The sequence below is a fragment of the Drosophila persimilis genome, unplaced genomic scaffold (assembly GCF_003286085.1).
Source record: "Drosophila persimilis strain 14011-0111.01,24,50 unplaced genomic scaffold, DperRS2 tig00000686-arrow-arrow-pilon, whole genome shotgun sequence".
NCBI classification, from domain to species: domain Eukaryota; kingdom Metazoa; phylum Arthropoda; class Insecta; order Diptera; family Drosophilidae; genus Drosophila; species Drosophila persimilis.
Genome location: NW_020825336.1, coordinates 25867 through 47364, shown reverse-complemented (window position 1 = coordinate 47364; position 21498 = coordinate 25867). Strand labels below are relative to the sequence as shown.

Genomic DNA, 21498 nt, shown 5'->3' with positions numbered 1-21498 from the left:
AAGGATAAAAAGGTTTTCTTTTGCGCCTTTTCTAATATGGTTTCCAATGAAATCCTGCAGGAAGAAGTAGAATTATTGCACGGCTTGCAATATACTCCCCCCCCCCCCCCATAACCCGCCCGTTGTTGGCCATAAAGTGGGCTAGCAAACGAGAGCGAAAGAGCCTTTTACGTGCAACGCTCCGCCGCAAATGGAAAGTTACGCAGTGGAGGGCGGACCCGTCATAACTTCTGCTCCAAGCCGGAGACGGAGCCGGAGCCGGAGCCGGAGGCAGGGACTGGGGCAACTTCAATCCCATTTTGGTGCACACTCAGACATTCGCAGATGTTCATAAATCAAATGTTGCCTTGAAGTTGGCCCAGATAAACGAATGAAACTATATACGGCCAAAGCCGAGGCGCCAATAAAAGAAGTGGAGCCCAAAAGGTGACTCGTGATCGATGGGCGGCTACCCTGGAAGAGGAGACCGAAGAGCGAAGACCGAAGGGGAGAGGAGAGGAGAGCACGTGGACCGCATGGGAGAGGACAGCAATAGGGACATTGCTGCACTTGAAACCGAAGCTATGGACCTCCAAGGACCACGCCATGAAGCCGTATCTACAGGATCTTTAGGACCCTGCAACGAAGAGCTATTGGAGCCGCTCGAACTACAGCTTCGAATCCTCCGAAATCATTGTATAAAGACCACTAGGACACTAGGCCTAGCCAGGAGCCCCACAGGCAGCGCCCCGAAATGTTTCCCCATTGAATATGCCACAAACTACAGGGTGTCCAAGTGCTGGGGGAGTAATTTGTTGTGCGAAAAACAAAACTAAAATTACATGCATACTCCATGAAGAGGAAGGATACTCGCATTTCGGGGACTGCGCCTCGAGGCGCCACAAAACGCGAGCCTGAGGGGCTTTAGCTTCGGTGAAAAATATGCAAAAGTTTTTGCCCTGCCCCCGAATATAGATTGCATTTCCGAGTGGCTGCCCCCCGATCCGATCGCCTGGCGCTCTGTGATTTGTGATTTGTGAGCCTGTGAGCCGGGGACAATCAAAAGAGCGACGGCACACGAGCTGAAAATTGAATTAACCGCCCTGCGGCGTGTTCCTTCCGCTTCCGTGGTCGCCCCCAAAATGGCAGAGAGGGCTGGGGGGCTGGGGGGCGGAGGGGCAGAGATAAAGTCCTGGCAAGTGGCTGAGCGATGGCCTGGGAATGATAATAAAAGTGTGGCTGGTCCCAGAAGTAAAGTGGAAATGTAAACACGTATGTGCCACATGCCGCATGCCGCATGCCGCATGTGTGTGACGAGGCACAATTGACTCGAGTTGACTTGCCAACAATGGCCTGGCTTTTGAGGCTCAAGTTAATTGTGTTTGGCCCTTGGATGCCTGGGCGCTGCACAGGGTTAATCGCTCGCACAGGACGTAACAGGAGTGTGGCATGTAGCATGTAGCATGCTCGAATTGCCACAAAGATAGTGCACGAGACCATTGTGTGACTGACATGTTAATTAAAATTACTCATACGACATGTCTGCCTGCCCTGCCAATTGTATCTAAACACTCGGCCGCTAGCGCGGCAACATGCTGCCGGGCACGGCACCCAACAAGTGTCTTAGCAGCATGTGGCCAGCTGCTATGTTGCTGGCGCTGGGATGCCAGCAATGTTGCCGCGCTCTTCGCAGGTTTTTCTTCGCTTTCCTTTTTCCCCGTCTGATCTGCCGGAATTTTCTGGCCCACTGCCACCCCAGCTGTGAGACGACAGCGAAATCAATCCTCTACTATACTATGTATGCACTCGAATAGTTTTTCTTTTTCTCTGTCTGTGGCTTTCACTTCCGCAGCGGACGACTCATTGAGTGTTTGTTAATTTTATAAATAATTACATGCAATTAGAAATGATTTTTCTGCGGTGCCGCCTTCTCCTCCTCCACCACCACCATCTTCTCTCATCCGGCTGCCTGCTGGTGGCATTTATAGAGATTGCTCTCAGTCTGGCCTAATATCCTGCGGCAATATCAATTAACTTGGATGCCAAATGCTTGAAGGCCAAATACAAACACGGGCTGCCTCCAAAATTGGTTTTCAAGTGCCCTGCCAGCCACCTGTGCAGACATTTTTCCCTGAATGGCATCGCTCATAAATTGTATGTTAATTACCCGAGGACATGCTCAGGGGACACAAACACAAGCACAAACACAGGGCAACTGTGTATTTGTGTATTTAAGGTTGTCAGAACCTGGTTACGACCTAAGGAATGGAAGGGGCGAAACCCAGAAATCGGGTAACCAAACCGAGGCATTTCAGAAAAGAAGATAAGAAGATAAGAAGAACGCACGCTTGGGCTGGACGAAAAGCACTAAAGGCAACGAGAGAGGCGACTTACGTCATGCTCCCTTTATGCGACGCTCATTGAAAATCTGCATTCTTCTTTCCTCGCCCTGCACATGCCCAACACAGGTGCACGCACTGCCCTCTCCCTCACACCCACTGTACTCATGCACAAAAGTTCGCTCTCCTATTTTGAAGTGGGGAGAGTAAAAGAATATAACCAAATGTCAAATGAGAGAGCTAATCGGGCGCCGATCACATCGAACGCAGTAACAGTGGGTGAGAGAGAGCGACTAAGCCACCGCATGGTAAGGTGTTTCAAGGTGTTCCGCTCGGTTCTCTTTCGGATCTGAGCTTTGCGAAAAGAGATCACGTTGCGTGGGTGGACCACCTTGCAAAAGTTTTATCATCTCCCGCTCTCATTATTTCACCCGGTCAAAGCGCGCGTTTGTAGGTCAGCTCCGCGCTTCAATGGTGAAAACTCCGACGGGAAAAAGGTTGCGTCAGTGTGAAAAGTGAAGTTTGGTGTAGTGATGCGTGATTAAATACAAAAAAGGGTGTTTTATTGCGGCGGGGGCGTAGCAAGAGGCAAAATGGCAACAAAAAGGCAGCTCGACGAAGGAAAACAGCATCAATATATATGCAAGTGCCTTATTTGATATATGTACATATATGTATGCAGATAAACATATTCATTTTTTTTCATGTGTTATTGTTCCGTTGTCTCCCTTTTTTCGTTTTGCTTTCGCCAAAAGCCGCAACCGAGCGAGTGGGAGCGAAAGCAGTTGGGAAGCAGGAGATCAAAGAACGAACGCTTTTGCACCGCTCTCCCACTCTCCCACTCTCATTTTTTCACCCGGTCCAAGCGCGCGCGTTTCTGGGCTTGCTCCGCGTTTTAATCCGTGAAAATCGGGAAAATGCTGCCAAATCCGACGGGAAAATTGCCGCGCAGCTGTGTAGTGTTACGGAGGTAGTGATTAAAAATGAAAAATGTGCGAAAATTTTGTTTTAGTGCAAGAAAAAGTGGCTGTTCAAGTGCGACGGTGGAAGTGAAAGTGAAGTGTAAATGGTGTTTTTTTTTGTAATTATTTTTTTTCGTTCGGTCACGTGATCTCTGCAAATGTGTGGGTGAAAAAAAGGCGAAAAAGGCGGGAGGGTCTGCCCCTCTCCCGCTGCAACTCGAGCGCGTGCCGTCGGCGCTCTCTCGTGCTCTCGTATGGGACTCTCTCCCGTTCTGGCGATCTCCAGTCCTTTGATTGAAAAAGCGCTTGAAGCCGGCGAATGGGAGAATAAGCGGCCGTGAAGAGAGCAAACGACAAAATGTGCCCAAAGGTAAGAGCGATAATAAAGTGTTTGGTTGCTGTTTTTCTTTACTCTTTACCCACTTGCTATCTCTCTCTCATTTACGTCTCTCTTGGTGAAGATGTTGTGCTCTCCCTTCCCGTTGAAATCGTTAGGGTCTCCGGCAGCTTTAATATTAACATAACTTACGGGCCCTCCTCGGGGGCCCACCCGCTCGTAATTATGGGCAGAATATTTAACACGAGTGGAGCGTGCCATATGCGAGTGTGGCATACATATATCTCATCTTCCCTGCTGGCCCCTGTTCAGGCCATTAATTTGTCAAGTGTCATAATTGGGTCGCAGCTTGTAATAGACCAAACTGATTTCCATATTAATTGGTCATTAGGCCAGGTACGGTACGGAAGTGGCCAGCTCCTTGCTGGAAAGTGCATTAACATGCGGCCACACATCGCCATACGCATCGCCATACGCATCGCAGTGTGTGGGCCTCCCCCCAAGTGGGGAGGGGGGTGGGCGGCGGGGGACTGTTAACAGCCTTGTGGTTGCGGTCACACCCCAATGATGTTGCTGCTGCTTTGGCAACCGCAAGGAGGAGGAGTCGAAGGGGAGTCGAAGAGCAGCACAAGTGCTAAAATCGTTTCTCATTTCGGGCCAAAGGCACGGCGAAAATTTGCCCATAAATCAGTGGATAGCCGGGGAGGAGGGGAGCGTCAAAAGTTTGTCTGCGGCCTGCGGGAGGGGGGGATTTTAACGAGGCCTAATGGAAAAACGTGCTGGCTAATGAGGCGTACACGCAGCAGCCGAAGGTGGACCGTGGACCGTGGACTCGTCGCGGTCCGAGCATAAAATTAAATATTAATATTCAATTAGAAGAATAATTATTGATTTCCCCCTCGCTCCACGCTCCGCGCTCCCCGTTCCTTCTTTGTTCATCGCTTGCCCCTGCCCCAGAAAATGCAAAATAGGAAAGGATTGACGCAGACGGCTGGGTGGCTCCATTGTCCCTTGGTTGGAGCCTCATCTGCAAGCGATGCACGTTACGACTTTTTTATTGCAGCCACATGTCGCCTGTTCTCGTCAGGGGCAAGCACAGGGGGGAGGGGGGGCAGCAGGAGCAGCAAGGACTCGACACGACATGGCACGCAGATGGACAGACAGTCGGAGTCACATTTTGGAATTATTTAATGAGCTGTCCGCCTCTCCGTCTCCGTCTCCGTCTCCGCACTGTACGCCATATTAAGTCCTGGCGACCGAACACATTTATCAACCACCCACCCAGAGTCCCTCAGTCACACATGCCGCATGCCGCATGCCGCACAGTCCATACGCAGCTACCACATTTTGTATGCGGCATCAGTTTAATATGTTTTTAATTGTCCGCCACTGCCAAGGAGAATCTACTCGACTTTAATGACCTCCATCGGAGGGGGAGTGGGAGTGGGTGGGGGAGGGGGAGTGGGGGCGGGAGGATGTCTCCTATTTAATTTTTTAATGCCTCCCATTAAGGCCAAAGGCGGTCTCGTATATCAACTGCAATCTTCATGGGAGCCACCTTAAAGCAAGTTAATTAATTTTTACAGCAACGAGCAAACGGGAGTCCCGAGGCACAAACAGAGGCAGGGGCAGGGGCAGGGGCAGGGGCATGGACCGGGACTGGGGCAGAGAAAATTTGGCTATAAATCAACTGATAATGTCAGCACATTTAGCGACAGGAACGACTTCCCCCACGGCAATATTTTGATAAACTTTCGCCTTGTTTTCAGATGGGGTTTCCTTCCCGGATTGATGTGTGCGGCGAGTGCGGCGTGTGCGGGGGCACAAATCAAAAGCCAACAACTTTTCCACTGAAGCCACGGACGATAGTTCCTTCGGTTCGCTGCAGAAGGGTCGGAGGGCCACTTGGAGGCACTTTTCTGGGTCAGGATGCGGAAAAGCTTTAATCAGCAACACGACCAGCCTAATGCATGGCGTTTCCTTTCCCTGCCCTGCCCCTGTCCCTGCCCCTGACCCTTCCACGTGGCCAAGTGGTGTGACAATGGAAGGTCAAAGTTTACTTATGCCGAAAAGGGCTTCGGGGTCTCCACTCAAAAAGGGTCGCGATGTCATTTCTGTAAGCAGTTTTGGTACCCGGTACTAGAAGGGGTACATATGTGGGGGGGCATGTGGCTGCCAGATCAATATTATAGCCAGAATGAAGAAATCGATTCTCTCTCCATTCCTTGTGAGAGATGGAAGAAATGAGCGACGGTTGTAGCGGAAATATGGAAACTGTACCTTAAAATTCGTATCATTGAATGAAAAGGGGACCACAACTATCGCTCGTGGTTCCCCCTCTATGCTTTGTCCTCCCCCTCTCTCAAGAAAGCCACCCGGTAATACAAGTAGAGCCGCGGCCCTTGCCGCTACCGCCCCCGCAAGAAGATTTCCCCTCCTTGGGGGTAGAAATGCGCCTCTTAAATACTTAAAGAATTGCTTTCTTTGTTTTTTTGGTTGAATATTGAATTGGCTTTCCCTCGGGCCGAGCTTTTCCTTCGATTTGCTAGTTGCGGCGTCATTTATTCCCCCCCTTCCGGCCACAAAGGGCCTTCCGTGGGGCTGGGCCGAACATACAACGTACATATTTTCAGTCTATAATCTATAAATTGCAGAGCTTGGAATAGGGACACACAAGGCATGCCAGCGATGCAATACATTGCAGAGGCATCAGCATAAATCTCATTCTGTTTACGGCCATATGTCCGGACGGAGAAGCCTTTTATTTGCCCTCCTTGCTGCCGCTGGAGCTGCCGCTGCCGCTGTCGCTCTCCTTGATGACGGCACATATTTTGTCGAATGCCGATTCCAGGCTGTCAATAAACACCTTGCCGTCGGCCTGGTTCCTGTACGTGGTGACAATAGCTCCGGCGAAATCATTCTGTATGGAATAGCTGCGGCAGAGAAGCGAGAACAGATGAAATGAGGCCCCCGGACACCCCAGATAGCGACAGGACGTAGGCTTACCCAATGCCAAAGCCATTCCGCACGACCGGGCCAAAGGAGCCCGCCAGCAGGGCATCCGAGCCGAGGGTGGAGGTGCTGATGATGTTGTTGTTGAGGCGCCGATAGGCCTCCGTCTCGTAGAGGGCGGGCACGGGCAGGCCCTCCCGCTGGGCGGTGTTCCGCAGGGCGAAGAGGTGCCGGTCGAAGCCCTGGCCCATGGCCGCCTCCTTGGTGAGCTGCCCGTGGACCCGGCTGCACTGGTCGATCATGGCCCGCAGCTCGCCGGCGGGCGGCCTGCTCCGCGCCGGCTGGAGCAGGGCCTCGCAGAAGCTCCGCGTGGCCGTGGTGCAGGGCCGCATCGTCTCGGTACGCCCGTGGCGGAAGGCCGAAGTGCTGCAGGACTCGTAGCTGCCGACGTAGCCGGCGAAGGCCTGGCGGTGGGCCAGCTGGAAGGACAGCTGGATGATGGAGTCGGGGCTCAGGCCGTACTGCTTGCAGGCGGGCTTGTTCAGGTGCGGGTACCGCAGCAGGTGCATGTCCAGGCCGTCCACAATGGCGGCGTTCTTGGCGTAGGCCTCCGCCACGGCCGACCTGGTCGCCTCGTCGATCTCAAAGTCGAGGGGCCGCACGTTGCCCAGGTCCCCCTCCGCGGGCGTGTGCACGCTCTCCGTGGAGACGAACGGCTGCCGCAGGGTGTCCCTGCAGAGCTCGTTGAAGTAGCGCAGAACGGCCACGCCGTCGCCCCAGGAGTGCTCGAAGTTGATGGCCGTGGTGCCGTCCGCGCTGATCAGCAGCGAAATGGACTTGTCGAACCACCTTGAACGAGAGGGTACACCGATTACTCCGATCTGCCCCATCAGAGGGCCTTCTGCCTCTTTGCTCACCGATTCTGCGCCTTTCCCGCCAGTAGATGCTTCAGCAGCGGCTCCTGGTGGCTGTCGTCGTACACGCCGTCCTCCTCGGAGTCCAGGCACACGCAGAAGAGGGCGGCGTCCACCTCGCTCTGCAGCAGATCGGCGTTCCGCGGGTTGCTCACAAACCTGGCCCTGTTCTGGGCCCACTCGTCGCGCTGCGAGGCGGTGAGGACGCCCAGCGGGACGGCGGCTGCCTCCCGCTCCGAGTCCAGCCGCAGCACGGCCCTCAGCCGGCCCAGAATCACGCTGGGGCTCTCGATGTAGCCGCTGGAGTCGAGCACGTTCACCGCGTACATGTGGCCGCGCCGCATCACCAGGACGTGCTTGGAGTCCGGCGCCTGGACGAGCTCGTCCCGGCCCAGGCGGGGGATCCGCGCGGTGCCGAACAGCCGGCTGTACTGGCTCATGTCCAGGGGGAAGGCCTTGAAGGCGTACGAGGCGTAGGTGGCGAGGGCCTTGGGGGCCACCTTCATCCAGCGCCGGTAGCCGGCCGTGTCGCTCTTCTTGGCGTCCATGTGGTAGACCTCCGGCTCGAGCAGGTCGGCCTGCAGCGACCGCCAGAAGCGCAGCGAGCTGATGATCAGGTTGGTGGCCCGCACCACCTGCTGCTGGTACTCCGGCCGCGGGTCGCTCTTCATCACCAGCAGCGGATTGTAGTTGAGCGGCAGGGGCACGCGGTCGGCCAGGTACATGTCGAACCACGGCTGCGATATGTAGCTGGTGTGCTTGTTGGCGGCGTCGCTGGCCTGCAGCCGGGCGTGCAGCTCCATGCCGGCGCCCTGCCGGAACTCCTCGACCGCCCGCCGCGTGCCCCCCTGCTCCTCGGGCGTCAGCAGCGGCTCGACGGCCGCCAGGAAGCGCTGGCAGGTCTGATCCAGCCGCGGGATCGGCAGGCGGGGCAGCGAGCGCTGGAAGTAGAGGGTCGGCAGCTTCGAGCACTGCAGGTACTGGTAGTGCTGGCCGTGCGTCGTCGTCGTGCGCGACGAGTTCGTCGAGAGGAAGGAGAGGCTCCTGTTGACCTTTGCCCTGAACATCTTTCTTCCCTTTTGTGCCACTTGTTCAAAGTCCAAAGCGGAGCAGCCACAAGCCAGCGAGAAGAAAAACACACACAAACAGCTGCTCGGCGATCACAGCTGATCAGCTGATCGCTGCATATCGATAGTTGTGTACCGATAGCAGGCGATGTTTAGGCGCGCGAGCACGAGAATTTGAATTTCAATTTCATTCCAGTCTTTTTTTTGGTGGAAATTTTAGGGTCTTGCAGGGAAATGGAAAACTCTTGAAACCCTCCACGCCACGCCCATAACAATCAGCCATCGATTTGTGGAAGGTGGTAGGTCCCCCCTCCCCTCCCCCCACAAGTGCTTAAGCGTGCCTTCACCTTTGGGGGGAAGACACGACGGCGACTCTGACCCTTGGATAGACAGGGTCCTGTGGCAAGACGTTTATTTGCTCTCCTCGTCTGGCCGGGCGGGAGGGGAGGGGCCGGAGAGGGAAAGCGAAACCCGGAGAATCGGTGGATATGAAAATGGGAATAAAATTTTGATGCTTTGTCGTTTGCCAATCGATTTCCCAGTGCTCGCGTCTCCCCAGCCACCCCTCCCCCCCAAATAACGCCTGAATTAAGGCAAGTGTCCTGGGAAAAGGGAAACGTTGGCGGGGGGGTGGTGGCTCCGGATGTGGATGCGGCTGCAGTGTAATTGGGCAAAGGGAAATTGCGTTAATATTTAACCAGCGAGCGCTCGAAAGTGCAAAAGTGAAGCGCATTAAAAGCGGAGCACGGATCCGGCAGTGCCAAGTGCGAAATTATGCGAAAACGGACGGAACCCTTTCCCGCAGAATTATTAAGGATACGAATGAAAGCGTGGGCCCTGAAATGTTAAATGTTGGCCAAAAGGTCGCGCCGCGGGTGGCCCATGAATGTGTCTGACCGCGTATCATCCGCACCCGCCTCCCCCTCCGCACCCGCACCCGCACGGGATGAAATCGGTTTTCCATTAATGTCAGATTGAATTGATTGTTTTAATGCCGCAAATTCCGTAATGAAATTACATTTTTATTCAAGAATTATTGACATAAGAAAAATCGAGTAAAATCAGACACTTTTTAAGCCTAATTAAAACTGTACTTGCAGGACTTTTACTTTGTATAAAATGCAAATAATAATGCATTTATTAATTTTTAATTTTTTTCTGAACGCGCTCTTTAATGAGGGCCATTCAAGGGCCCCGCCCAGGGGGGGGCGCTCGTGGGGGAGGGCCAGAAATAAATGAACTCCAAAGCTCATTAACAGTCGAGGGGCGGGCGAGAAGGAATGCGGCTAGAAAAAAGCCCTTAAAAAATACGCTTTTTGTATTGCGAAAAATCAACAGTCCCGGGCACGCACACGGGGGAAGCCAGGGGGGGGGGGGAAGGACACCAGAAGGTATTCGAGAGAAAGAGGCAACAGGGAAATGGCCACCAGTTTTCCATTTCCCGGCGACATTTGCATTTTTGCCATTCAAGAAAATCATGGACATCGCCAGGACAATAGCTTGGGGCGGGGGGCTCACCCACACCCCCCACCCCCCCACTTGTCGATGCATATGTGGCTCTCTCACTCTCTCCCTCTCGACCTGCCACTCGAGCACTTTTGGCCGAGTAAATAATGCTTCTAATTGCAGCCAAATTTGTGGGACTTTGAACCTGCCACGGGACACAATTTGAGCATTAATTTATGGCCAGCGGCAGACGATGACCAGCAGCACACAATTAATATATGCTGCAGGGCCAGAGCAGGGCCAGAGCAGGGCTCCAGGGAGCAGGGAGCCGAGAGCAGGGTTCAATGTCACTGGCAATCCCTGGCTGCAGGCCACCGAGAGTTTATTGATACTCCGGCCATGCAGGAGGGCGCCGAAGGCCCAGTATTTGCCGTCTGAGGAGCTCTACAAAGGCCACAAAGGGATTCGGCATTCAAGGGCATCCGCAGCCCGGTATACCCCGCCGTATATCCCGTACATGGTGGTCCCCTTTAATGAGTATGTAAATGAACGCAAAGTTTTGTACCATTTCCTAATGTTATTGCTGCCATTTTTTGATAATGATTTTCCTAGAAGGCCAGACAAATTGCTCGTTTCTGGGGCTGTGATGGGGGGCTAGGACGGGGGCTGCGACTGGGGCTGATTGTCTGAGCAAAAGCGAAATCATTTCTCACAAGAGCAGCAGCCAGAACACAACCATTAGGGCAGAAACAACAGCCCAAGCCCATGCCCAAGCCCAGGCCCGGGCCCACATTAAATTGTTATAAAGCCATCCTTGAGAGGCCCCAAAGGAAGCGCCGCCGCCGCCGCCGCCGCCGCCGACGAGGACATGTGTGGCAGGGGACCTCCCCGTAGACCCCCAGGCCCGTTTCGGGCCGCTCCCCACGTGACGACATGTAACTGATGTTCTTTTGTTGTAAATTTAATTTTCCACAGCTGAGTGAGTCCTTGCTCGTTAGTGGGGGGGCGGACGGGCGGCCAGGGGGTGGGGAGGGGGTCAGAGATTGAATTGTTTGATTTTTGCCTGCCACGGCGACGGCGACGGCGCCTTGCGTGCCGACAAGCGGTTTTGGCCGAATTTTATGGCCAGCAATTAACAGTTTGGAGTGCGCTGCCCCCCGCACCCCCTCCCCCCCCAACACACACACACTCTGCCACATCAATCAGGTCTCAAACGATTGAAGGAGGGAGGTGGGGCAACGGAATGACGAAAAATAAATCAAGTTTCGCATAATTTATGAAAAAAAGGGAGAAAAAAAAACACACACACGAAGTGGAGTCTTCCTGCCTTCCTGTCTGCCATGACGTGGCAGGACCCTCGCTATTTATTCGCCCATATTCGTGGATCATTCAAATTATTTCGGGGGCCACAGCAGGATACGTGACGTCAGCTGGTGGGCCTGCCTGGGGGGGGAGGGGGGTGGGGCTCCTCAATCGCTTTTCATTTGGAGTCAGGGGGTGGGGGGTATCCTCAGATTTACGGGAGTTTAAACAAAGTTTTCTTTCTTTCGTTTTTCGTTTTCCGTTTCTCTTTTTGTGGGTGTCGGAATGATTATTGCGGTTAATGTTTGAACGGCTTGAACGACTCGATTGGGCGGCGAATGGGTGGTAATTGATTCGAATGGGAGTTTGAAATTGAGTTTGAAATGACACAGAATAAATGTTAAATCCCCCTTAAAATTATACATAAATTCCGCCTTTAAGGCCTTCAGCATAGAAAACCGAGAGAAAAGAAAGCCACAAGCCATGGAAACTGCGCATTTTTATACCCGATACTCAAAATGAGTATTGGGGTATATTAGATTTGTGGTAAAAGTGGATGTGTGTAACGTCCAGAAGGAATCGTTTCCGACCCCATAAAGTATATATATTCTTGATCAGCATCAATAGCCGAGTCGATTGAGCCATGTCTGTCTGTCCGTCTGTCCGTCTGTCCGTCTGTCCGTCCGTCCGTCTGTCCGTCTGTCCGTCTGTCCGTCTGTCCGTCTGTCCGTCCCCTTCAGCGCCTAATGCTCAAAGACTATAAGAGCTAGAGCAACGATGTTTTGGATCCAGACTTCTGTGATATGTCACTGCTCCAAAAATATTTCAAAACTTTGCCCCGCCCACTTCCGCCCCCACAAAGGGCGAAAATCTGTGGCATCCACAATTTTGACGATACGAGAAAACTAAAAACGCAGAATCGTAGAAGATGACTATATCTTCTAGAGTGCAAAATCTGAACCAGATCATATAATTATTACAGCCAGAATCACGAAAACAATTTCACTCTTTCTCGCTCTGTCTCACTCTAACACACAGGTTTCATGGTCGGTTTTGCCAATTGCAAAATATGAGTTCAAGGATCTCAGAACCTATAAAAGCCAGAGCAACCAAATTTGGTATCCACACTCCTGTGATATCGGACCTTGACCGTTTCATGTCCAAATTTCGCCACACCCCCTTCCGCCCCCGCAAAGGACGAAAATCTGAGGCAACCACAAATCTCAGAGACTATTAAGGCTAGAGTAACCAAATATGGTACACACACTCCTTTAAGATGTCACTATAAAACGTATATCTCAGAATTTCGCCCCACCCCCATCCGCCCCCCCAAAGGACGAAAATCTGTTGCATCCACAATATTGCAGATTTGAGAAAACTAAAAACGCAGAATCATAGATAATGACCATATCTATTAGATTGCTGAATCTGGATCAGATCAGATCATTTTTATAGCCAAAAGGAACAAATCAATTTGCAGTGGCTACGCAGCGCCCGACGTCACGCTCAGACTGATTTTCTGTCTCTCTCGCACGCACTCTTTGTCGTGTCGTTAAATATTAGCGGCGTCTGCCGGAGGAGAGCCATACTGACTTAGTATCGGGTATAACCGTAGAGTTGCGGTGTCCGCAGCAACTCACAACGTTCCCCCTCGTTTGATATATAAACTACAAATAAACAAAAACAACCTGCAGATGGAAAGGAGAAAAAAAGAGCTGCCCCGTTGGACATCCGTTGAAGTCCTGGGGTCCTGTTCTGGCCCAGAAGCAGCTTAATTTCCGCCACAGGAGTGGAAGGGGGGAGGGGTGGAAGGGGGGGGAGCGGAACGGAAGAGCCAGCAAATTGAAATGCAATCAAACAAATAAGAGACAGCCACACAAATGGTCGGCACTGAATTATTTATGGAAAAAGGAGGCGACTGTGGGAGGCGACTGTGGGAGGCGACTGTGGGAGGCGACTGTGGGAGGCGACTGTAGGAGGCCACGGGAGCTGCACGTGAGTGCGTCTTTATTTGCATATTTACCGCAGAGCAGCTCATACCTGACAGGCACTGCACACGACTCGGGCTTCCACTTACACATGTCGGACCGAGGCCGGGGTCGGGGATGAGGCCGGGCATGGAGCCCGGGACTGGCATGCAAATTTCTTCGTCCTGCCAGTTGTCAACTTAACTCTCTCTCCCTTATCCTCCTTGCAGCAATCAATCTGGCTAAATGGAATGCTCGAGTCTCTCGATTGAGCAACGGATTTGCATACGTCCGTTTGTTCTGTTTGTCGGACGAGCTGTGTGCTCTGTGCTCCGAGCTCCGAGCTGTGCCTGGGAGGAATGTCGGTGCAGTGCATCGCTCAAATAGCAGATCAACATAATTCAATGGTTAAACAGACAGCTGCTGGCAAATCGTTGTCTGTCCTTAATCCCCGGGCGTGGCTGTTGTTCGGGCGCCGAGAACTAGGCTCCTTCCAGGGGCTTCCAGGGCCCCGAAGCTGCCAGCAGCCCCCAAGCCGAGAAATGAGCCCAAGAAAAAGACTTTAATATCGAAATATTTAGTAGGAATATATTTCATATTTAAAGAGGAACAAATTGAAACGAAAATATTTCATTCAAATCAAATTTCTTTCTAATAAAAAACACAATAATAATAAAAACATAGCTGCACAAAAAAAATATTTAAATTAAAAATGTTTTGCACTTGAAGTAAATTTATTTTCTACTAATATAAAATATTATTTTTATACAATTTTATTCGATTTTTATTTTTATTTGTTTAAATTAAATTTGTTTTTTTTTTTAATTAATATATATATTTTTTTTTGTATTAAATAATTAATATTTAATGCTGAAAGTTATTCAAGAGTTGATTTATATTTTTGTTTGAAATGCAGTTGATTTTCTAATTGATTTTAAAATTTAACAATACAATTTTATTATTTTTATTTAATTTTTTTGTTTATAAAATATTATCACGTTGTTTGCATTTAAAAACGCAGCATTTAAATTCAATTGAGGGCGTGTGGGCCATTTTTCTGCGAGTGTAGCGCCTGGCGGATCCTCGAGCACTTCTCATCTTCATCTCTGAATGCGAAACTTCTCCCCAAAGAGTCTGGAATTCGTCTTGCCTTGCCCCTTGGATGCCCCTTGAATGCCCCTCTAAGAGTACGAAATTTGGCCTTGCGACGGCCCGCCGGTCGTTGCATATCGCATGCCGCATGCCGCATAAAGTGGGTAAAGTTTTTGCGCGCCTGCCACACGGAGACCAGAGATGTGGCAAAGGCGGAGTATTTGCATTACCTTCTTGTTGCCACTCGGTTTAATACGTATAACAATTGAGAGGAGGAGCCAGAACTGCTGTTGTTGTTGGCTTTCGCTCTTCATTTGCTCTGCAAATGTGAGAAGGGGGTGGGGCGGTGCGAGGGGTGGTGGGGGGTTGGAAATGGAGATGGAAACGCGCGGCTCCTGCAGCTTAGCGTTAATTCCCATGGAACTCAAGGGGATGTTCAGGATAGTAAGTAGAAAAACAAGCACACACACAGCACACACACACACACGCATAGCCAGGGGGAGCATCAAGTGGCATTTCGCATGACTAAGTTGAGAGCGAAATTAAAAAAGAAATTGCATGGAAGATCTCGCAACAAGAGGAGGCAGGGGGAGGCAGGGTGTCAGGGGGGGGGAGGTGGCAGGAATATGTAAATAAAGTGAAAATACAGAGTCAAGAGACGCACAGCAGAGCATCGCATCGCATCGCAGAGCAGAGCAGCTTAAAGTGCAGCAAATTAAATGTTGGCCCCGCCAAAAAGGGGGTGGGGAGGGGGGTCCCTGCAACGCCACGAAGTGGCCTTGGGGGGCCTGCTGGGGGGCGGGGGTGGCCTGGTAAGCCGGTAGGCCTCGACAGGTAGCAATCTCCATGGAAATTGCGCCACGTTCGCCCCCCATGTGCTTTCGGTTTTTGTTCCTTTTTCCGAAGCGTTTTCGGGACATTCTTGGGAAATTGCAATCGCCTTGGACGGCCAGCAGATTCGTTTAAAGCGGAATTGGCTGCCCCTTTAAGGCCGACTCGCAGATGGAGCTCGAGATGGATATCGTGGTAGAGGACCAGCAGTGGATTGTGCTTTTGGGACACGAAATTGAGCCTAGAAGGGGCTGCCCTTCCCCAGCACGTGCCGGGCCGCCCCTCGAGATGGCCTGTGGATCAAAGGAAGGCACATATTAGCTCCATTATGGCCAAGACAATCCAGCTAATAGAACGGGGATCCCCCTCCCCGTCCCTCCTCCCTTCTGTTGCTGTTTATATTTTCTGGTTTTTGTTTTGGATTAGGTTTTGCCTTCATTCCTAATGCGACACTCAATCGGATTTTGTCAAGCAATGCTCCGAGAGATGGTCATCCCCCCAGACCCCCCTTCCCCCACAACCCGAAACATAAGCAAATTGTGGACAAATGATAAAAAAAGAAAGCAGCACGGAGGACACTTTCTATTCCACAGGGACGGATACGTGTGTGTGTGTGTGGGCGGATAGGCAGGCGTATTGTTTGCCTTCCGCCGTATGAGTGGGGCATTTCGGATGACGTGGTCAAACATGAAAGGACATTCCATATGTAAAATGCGTGGGGGATGCCCGATGCCCGCTGCCCGCTGCCCGATGACCGGAAGTTGTTGCTGTCTCCCTCCTGGGGCTTGACTTCCGTTTAATATTTGCTGCCTGTTTGCCTTTTTTTTTGTTGTTGTGTATTTAAAGGGAACGCCAAATATCTTCAAGCGTTTTCGAATAATATTTTGGCTTAATTGAATTTCATTTCCTGTCGTTACGCATACGCCCTGTGTGGCTGCACCGCCATCGCCATTCACTGGAGTCTGGAGTCTGCCCTAATGAGCAGCCACTGTACTTCGTCGTTGCCTCTAATTGGACAATTAGCCAGCGGTGGGGCCAGGGGGGGGGGGGGGGGCGGGTGTGCAGCACAGTTTTGGTCTAATATTTCACAGACATATACAATATAAAGCCATGGCAACGGCATAAAGTGCTCCACGAGAGGAGTCCTTGAGGAAATATAAATACACAAAAAAGAAAGAAAATAATGCCCCGAAAAAAGCAGATGCCAAAAAAGAAGAGACAACGAGGGAGATGGGAGAAACAGCTAAAGAATATTCATGTGCCTCAGCAAAGCCCCCCGCCCAAAGGAAAGATGTCCTTTTCCGGCTGGCGGCATTCAAGTGATAAAAGCAGGACTACAACAAAGGAGGAGAACAGCAAACGTGCATTAAAAATATTGCAAGGGGCGGCGGACAGCGGCCGAAGGAGGACTTGCGGTCCCCCAAGGATACTCCAGGCTGACAATTAAGGCCCTAAGACAATGGAGGGGGAGGGGGGCGTGGGGTGTTGGGCAAATAAATAAAATTGATTGGAAATGGAATGTGAAATCGATGCCATTCTTGGGCTCCTCTTATCGTCCTTATCGTGACGCTTATCCGACGGCCGTTTCATTATTTTAATGCACCCTGGCGGGGCCCCCCTTCCCCCGACCATTGAAACCCATCCGGAGTATTGATTGACGGAGTATTGAACTGTCCGGCCGGAGTAGATTTTATTCAAAGTCTTCAACCTTCAGCCCGACTTCTCGCTGACATTCTGCAGGAGGAGAAAGTACTGTCCGCTGGTCCGAACCATCTGCAAATCATGGAGGGGGCACGTGTCAAAGGGGGGCGGGGGTGGACATTGGACATGTGTTACGGGCACGCACCGACATCAGGGTGGGCAGGGACATGGCCAGGAACCAGGACACGTCCAGCCTGAAGCTGCGGCCCGTGCGCGTCAGCATCATGCGAATGAGCTGCCGGAACTCGCGGCACTCCGCGTACCACTCGCACCCGTAGAACGCCCCGGCAATCTGTTCGCTCTGTACAAAACGAAAACGAAAGTGGGATAGGGGGGCACAGATTGGGGAGGGGGGGGGGGGCACCACTCACGGCTGTCGCAAATCGCTGGCCATTGTAGCAGTAGACGACTATCTGGTAGCCGGAGGCCGTGAGGTACATGGTCATCCGGATCATGGTGATGCCGCTGCTGGTGCCCTGCAACGAGAGAAGGGGAAACAGGTTACGGCTCCGCTGTGAGCGCCAAGGCCTGGCGGCGTACAAGGCCGACACTCATCTGGAACAGGGCCAGGCCCCAGCCGAAGAGGCTGAGCAGGAATTGGGAGAGCGTCAGGTGCCGGAAGCAGTCGTTGATCTCCTCTGCAAAGCTGTGGGCAAAAGGCATTAAGGCCGCCGGATAGATGTCCGTACTCACCTGGCCACCCGCTGGTACTGGTAGATGCAGCCGCGGAGGTACTCCACACGACGCTCGGGCGGCACCAGCGGCGACGTGGCGCCGGCAATCATCTCGCCGAGCGACTCCATCAGACCCACGCCGTGGAGGCACACGACAATGAAGACGCCATCGAAGCTGACGGCGCCTGCGTAACAGTAAATCAGACTCGAGGGGGGGCGGGATCGTGGGGGGGCTACTCACACATGCCGCAGATGTAGAGGGCGCAGGACTCGATGTACATTTGGATGTGGTAGTAGGGAAAGGCCAGGCCCTTGTCCGCCCAGCCGGGATAGAGGGCGGGCAGGGCTGCAAGGGGCGCGACGGGTGTGAAAGGAGCACCCAAATGGAGGCTTTCGCTACTCACGAAGGACGATATCGAAGCTGCCGGGCGGCTGGGTCAAGTAGCGGTACAGGTTGCGGGCAAAGGAGTTGATGAAATAGTTCGAGGTGAGGGCTATCACGCTGTACAGGTAGATCAGGAGCTGGCGTCGGGTGCTGCCCCAGTAGCGCTGCATGATGGCCGCCACCCGCCGGCGGAGCACCTGAGCCACGGGCAGATCTGCGGGAGAGTCAGACCGAATGAAAGGTCGATCGATGATCTGAGGGACCCTCACCCGCAATGGTGGCAAAGAGCTCGCAGCGTTGCAGCAGCTCGTGGCAGCGGGCCTGCCGCAGCAGCTCGTAGATCCGTCGGTGGGCGAACAGGAAGTACCACATCTTGAAGACCGACGTGAGGACCTGCAAGGCAGTGCTGACAGTCTCGACTATCCGCGGCATGTCCTCGACGTAGTGCCTGAACATCTGCCAGTGGCCGTACAGGGACAGCAGGCTGCTCACGCTGAGCACGACGGTCCAGCTGGAAGCAAAGAGAAGCTGCGGTTGGAGTCCGACCTGGACACATCGTAGGGCTACGTACATTCTCAGGGCAACGTCCCAGCGGCGGGGCCGCATCAGGTTGAAGCCCACCGTGTAGGAGAGGCGGATCATCTCCCTGATGCTGCGGTAGTTGCGCTTCTCCAGCGCGGCGGCCTCTTCCGGCGAGTACATGTCCACTAATTGACAGATAATTGTCCCTAATCGGGCATTTATAGCCCCGAATGGGCCTTAATTATGCATCGAGCAGGTGTTGGGGGCGCGGCGGGGCCACGCCCCATTACGTGAACCAAAAGTTGCACTAAATAATTGAAATACTTTGCTCCTGAAAGGGTAATGCCAGGGACTGGGGATGCTCCGACTAATTAGTATGCCACATAATGAGATCCACACCCCGTGGAGGCTCGAAGGCGCACGGCAATTGAACAAAAATTAAAGTTCATCGGACTTCGGGGAGGCACCCTTCCGGCCGCCCTTTTGGCCACCCTTCCGGGGCTTCACCCACCCGGAAGCGGGCTTGGTGGTGGGTTGTTTTCCAGGGAGAAGCTTTACACAGCTTTCGGGGCTTTTCCTCTGCGGGGTGGTTTCTTTGCTAAAACACGACGTTCCCCAACACTGGACAAAAGCTTTTCGAATGTAAAATTCCACTGCATGGCCTCACATTACATTACATTTGACGTCATTTTTGAAGGCCCATTTCGGTAGAGTTCTGCGATACGAGACTCAAAGACTTTTGTATTTCACTTTTTATACCCGATACTCAGAATGAGTATTGGGGTATATTAGATTTGAGGTAAAAGTGGATGTGTGTAACGTCCAGAAGGAATCGTTTCCGACCCCATAAAGTATATGTATTCTTGATCAGTCCAAGTACAGGTGCACACGAGGATTACTTACTTGCGGCATCTGATTGTGAGCCTGGCGCAGGCGCAGGACATTACCAAGGTGCTGCTGGTGTTCTCGCACGACTATTACGACGAGGACATCAACGATCTGGTGCAGCAGATAGACAGCAAGATAGCAAGGTGCTTCAGATCTTCTATCCCTACTCCACTCAGACCCATCCCCACGAGTATCCAGGCGTGGATCCCAACGACTGCCCCAGGAATATCAAGAAGGATCAGGCCATGATCAGAAACTGCAACAACGCTCTGTATCCGGATCTCTATGGGCACTATCGGTAGGCGAAGTTCGAGCAGACGAAGCACCACTGGATCTGGAAGGCGAACCGAGTGTTCAACGAGCTGGAGGTGACCCGCTTTCACACAGGTTTGGTCCTGTTCCTCGAGGAGGACCACTATGTGGCGAAGGACTTTCTCTATCTGCTGGCCATGGTGCAGAAGCGCACCAAAGACTTGTGCCCCCAGTGCAACGTGCTGTCCCTGGGCACCTATCTGAAGACATTCAACTATTACACCTACCACAGCAAGGTCGAGGTCATGCCGTGGGTGAGCAGCAAGCACAACATGGGCTTTGCCTTCAACCGCACCTCCTGGACGAACATAAGGAGGTGCGCCCGTCATTTCTGGCCCCCTGCCATGGACTCTGGGGGCAGCACAATGTTGCATCCCAGCAAGCCCCGTCCACTCCAGGCTTTTGGCACCAACAGCAGATCTAGAAGCTGGTCGCCGCGCATGACTTTGAGCTGCACGTTCTGGTTCTGCCTGTTTCTGGTAACCTCGCCGATCTGGCCCAAATCCCCCTTGAAGTTGTTGCTGTTAACGGAGCAATCCTGCCTCTTCAGCTGGGGAACTGGGGCACTGGGGCTGACTAGATTGACTACAACTATGGGGCGAATATCGGGAGGCGCACCACCCAAGTGGTAGCTCCACCCAACCCTCTGTCGCTGTCCAACTCCAAGGCGGAGGCGAGAGAAGAACGAAAATTTGTATACACATTTCTAGTTATCATTTTAATCAAGTCCCAAGATTTTTAGCGAAAAATCTTCTATCAACAAATTTTAAGTATACAAAATGGTAAACACGTATTGCAGAATTTTGCTTAACCGTCGCATAGAGCTGATGCGGGCCCGCATCAAGAAGGCTCAGAGTCGACACATCGTTCACCGTGACCAGAGCCAGCATCCTGCAGTAGCCACCTCCTTGACCGTGGAGCAGGAAATGCAAGAGCAGAAGATTTCCACCTACCAGAGGAACAAGTATCGTTCGATGTGGGAGCAGGAAGAGGTCAATCATATGCGCACTGGAGATTATAGTGTTGGCCAGAGCAACGCCAACGGAGATCGCAGCTACGATGGAACGTGGGTTAACTTCCCTAAGGGTCGTCGCTCGATTATCAATCGTCCAAGCACGGCCAAGCCCTGTAACGATCAAGCCAAGGCCTTCATTCGCCAGTGGGCAAACCAAAACGTAGGGGGTTCTTACCGGATCCAAGGTGTACATTGCGCAGCCGCAGCTGACCACCAGAAGGCTATTGAAAAGGCCGTGAATCACTACCATTTGTACTTGTCGCGTAGTATTTTCGATCAATCAAGAGGTTTATTTCGCTCTACGAACTTTTTAGCGTGCACGGAAAATTTTGTATCAGCCAGATCGCTTTAGTGTTAGTGAATGTTAAGGCAAAGCCAAACTAGGTTCTCTAAAAGATGTTGTACTACTAAGTCCTACTTTCTAAATGGCAGGAAAGACAGAGTAAAGTAGGAAGAAAGTTTGTGGTTACTGTGAACTTTTCTTTTTACCAGACCAGATAATGAAACAACAAGGGCAGTGCCCTCTGAGTGATTGATTCCATAAGATAATCGGTGAGTAGAATGAATAATTTGTCCGGTATTATGGTTTTAAGTTTGCAGAGTAGACCTTGATGCCAGACTCTATCAAAAGCTCCCTGGATGTCCATTCTTGGACATCAATAGCCGAGTCGATTGAGCCCTGTCTGTCTGCCCGTCCGTTCGTCCGTCCGTCCGTCCGTCCGTCCGTCCGTCCGTCCGTCCGTCTGTCCGTCCCCTTCAGCGCCTAGTGCTCAAAGACTATAAGAGCTAGTTTCTGACTGTTGACGAAGTCAA

The 21498-nt window shown here is 52.2% G+C and overlaps 4 protein-coding genes and 2 pseudogenes across 4 annotated transcripts; 2 read left to right on the top strand and 4 right to left on the bottom strand.

The window, feature by feature from the left end:
• Nucleotides 1–6153: 6153 nt before the first annotated feature.
• On the bottom strand, nucleotides 6154–8610 carry LOC6600470 (carnitine O-palmitoyltransferase 2, mitochondrial). The gene is made up of 3 exons (XM_002025531.2): nucleotides 7487–8610; nucleotides 6624–7418; nucleotides 6154–6550 (listed from the first exon to the last, which is right to left on the bottom strand). The coding sequence occupies exons 1-3, from the start codon at nucleotides 8548–8550 to the stop codon at nucleotides 6379–6381; spliced, it is 2031 nt and encodes a 676-aa protein (XP_002025567.2). The 5' UTR covers nucleotides 8551–8610; the 3' UTR covers nucleotides 6154–6378.
• An 8288-nt stretch (nucleotides 8611–16898) lies between these two features.
• LOC6600469 (odorant receptor 63a) lies at nucleotides 16899–17844 on the bottom strand. Its single transcript, XM_026991833.1, has 6 exons — nucleotides 17805–17844; nucleotides 17583–17748; nucleotides 17430–17535; nucleotides 17261–17365; nucleotides 17035–17190; nucleotides 16899–16961 (listed from the first exon to the last, which is right to left on the bottom strand). Exons 1-6 carry the CDS (start codon nucleotides 17842–17844, stop codon nucleotides 16899–16901), a joined length of 636 nt encoding a protein of 211 aa, XP_026847634.1.
• A 115-nt stretch (nucleotides 17845–17959) lies between these two features.
• Nucleotides 17960–18650, bottom strand: LOC113566398 (odorant receptor 63a-like). Its single transcript, XM_026991804.1, has 3 exons — nucleotides 18520–18650; nucleotides 18218–18459; nucleotides 17960–18162 (listed from the first exon to the last, which is right to left on the bottom strand). Exons 1-3 carry the CDS (start codon nucleotides 18648–18650, stop codon nucleotides 17960–17962), a joined length of 576 nt encoding a protein of 191 aa, XP_026847605.1.
• A 178-nt stretch (nucleotides 18651–18828) lies between these two features.
• LOC113566404 lies at nucleotides 18829–19996 on the top strand (annotated as a pseudogene).
• On the bottom strand, nucleotides 19996–20387 carry LOC113566403 (annotated as a pseudogene).
• LOC6600466 lies at nucleotides 20376–21217 on the top strand. Its single transcript, XM_026991832.1, has 2 exons — nucleotides 20376–20829; nucleotides 21178–21217. Exons 1-2 carry the CDS (start codon nucleotides 20450–20452, stop codon nucleotides 21215–21217), a joined length of 420 nt encoding a protein of 139 aa, XP_026847633.1. The 5' UTR covers nucleotides 20376–20449.
• Nucleotides 21218–21498: the final 281 nt, after the last annotated feature.

What these genes read in the sequence shown, in the direction of transcription:
- LOC113566398 (XM_026991804.1), bottom strand. Translation starts at nt 18,650, where the DNA reads ATGTACTCGCCGGAAGAGGCCGCCGCGCTGGAGAAGCGCAACTACCGC. An exon ending in TGGGACGTTGCCCTGAGAAT is followed by an intron (nt 18,460 to 18,519) that starts GTACGTAGCCCT and finishes CTTTGCTTCCAG; the next exon opens with CTGGACCGTCGTGCTCAGCG. An exon ending in GCTCTTTGCCACCATTGCGG is followed by an intron (nt 18,163 to 18,217) that starts GTGAGGGTCCCT and finishes ACTCTCCCGCAG; the next exon opens with ATCTGCCCGTGGCTCAGGTG.
- LOC6600470 (XM_002025531.2), bottom strand. Translation starts at nt 8,550, where the DNA reads ATGTTCAGGGCAAAGGTCAACAGGAGCCTCTCCTTCCTCTCGACGAAC. An exon ending in GCGGGAAAGGCGCAGAATCG is followed by an intron (nt 7,419 to 7,486) that starts GTGAGCAAAGAG and finishes CTCTCGTTCAAG; the next exon opens with GTGGTTCGACAAGTCCATTT. An exon ending in CGGAATGGCTTTGGCATTGG is followed by an intron (nt 6,551 to 6,623) that starts GTAAGCCTACGT and finishes TCTCTGCCGCAG; the next exon opens with CTATTCCATACAGAATGATT.
- LOC6600466 (XM_026991832.1), top strand. Translation starts at nt 20,450, where the DNA reads ATGGTAAACACGTATTGCAGAATTTTGCTTAACCGTCGCATAGAGCTG. An exon ending in GCCAAGGCCTTCATTCGCCA is followed by an intron (nt 20,830 to 21,177) that starts GTGGGCAAACCA and finishes TCTTTTTACCAG; the next exon opens with ACCAGATAATGAAACAACAA.
- LOC6600469 (XM_026991833.1), bottom strand. Translation starts at nt 17,844, where the DNA reads ATGTACATCGAGTCCTGCGCCCTCTACATCTGCGGCATGT. An exon ending in CAGTACCAGCGGGTGGCCAG is followed by an intron (nt 17,536 to 17,582) that starts GTGAGTACGGAC and finishes TTTTGCCCACAG; the next exon opens with CTTTGCAGAGGAGATCAACG. An exon ending in TCCAGATGAGTGTCGGCCTT is followed by an intron (nt 17,366 to 17,429) that starts GTACGCCGCCAG and finishes CTCTCGTTGCAG; the next exon opens with GGCACCAGCAGCGGCATCAC.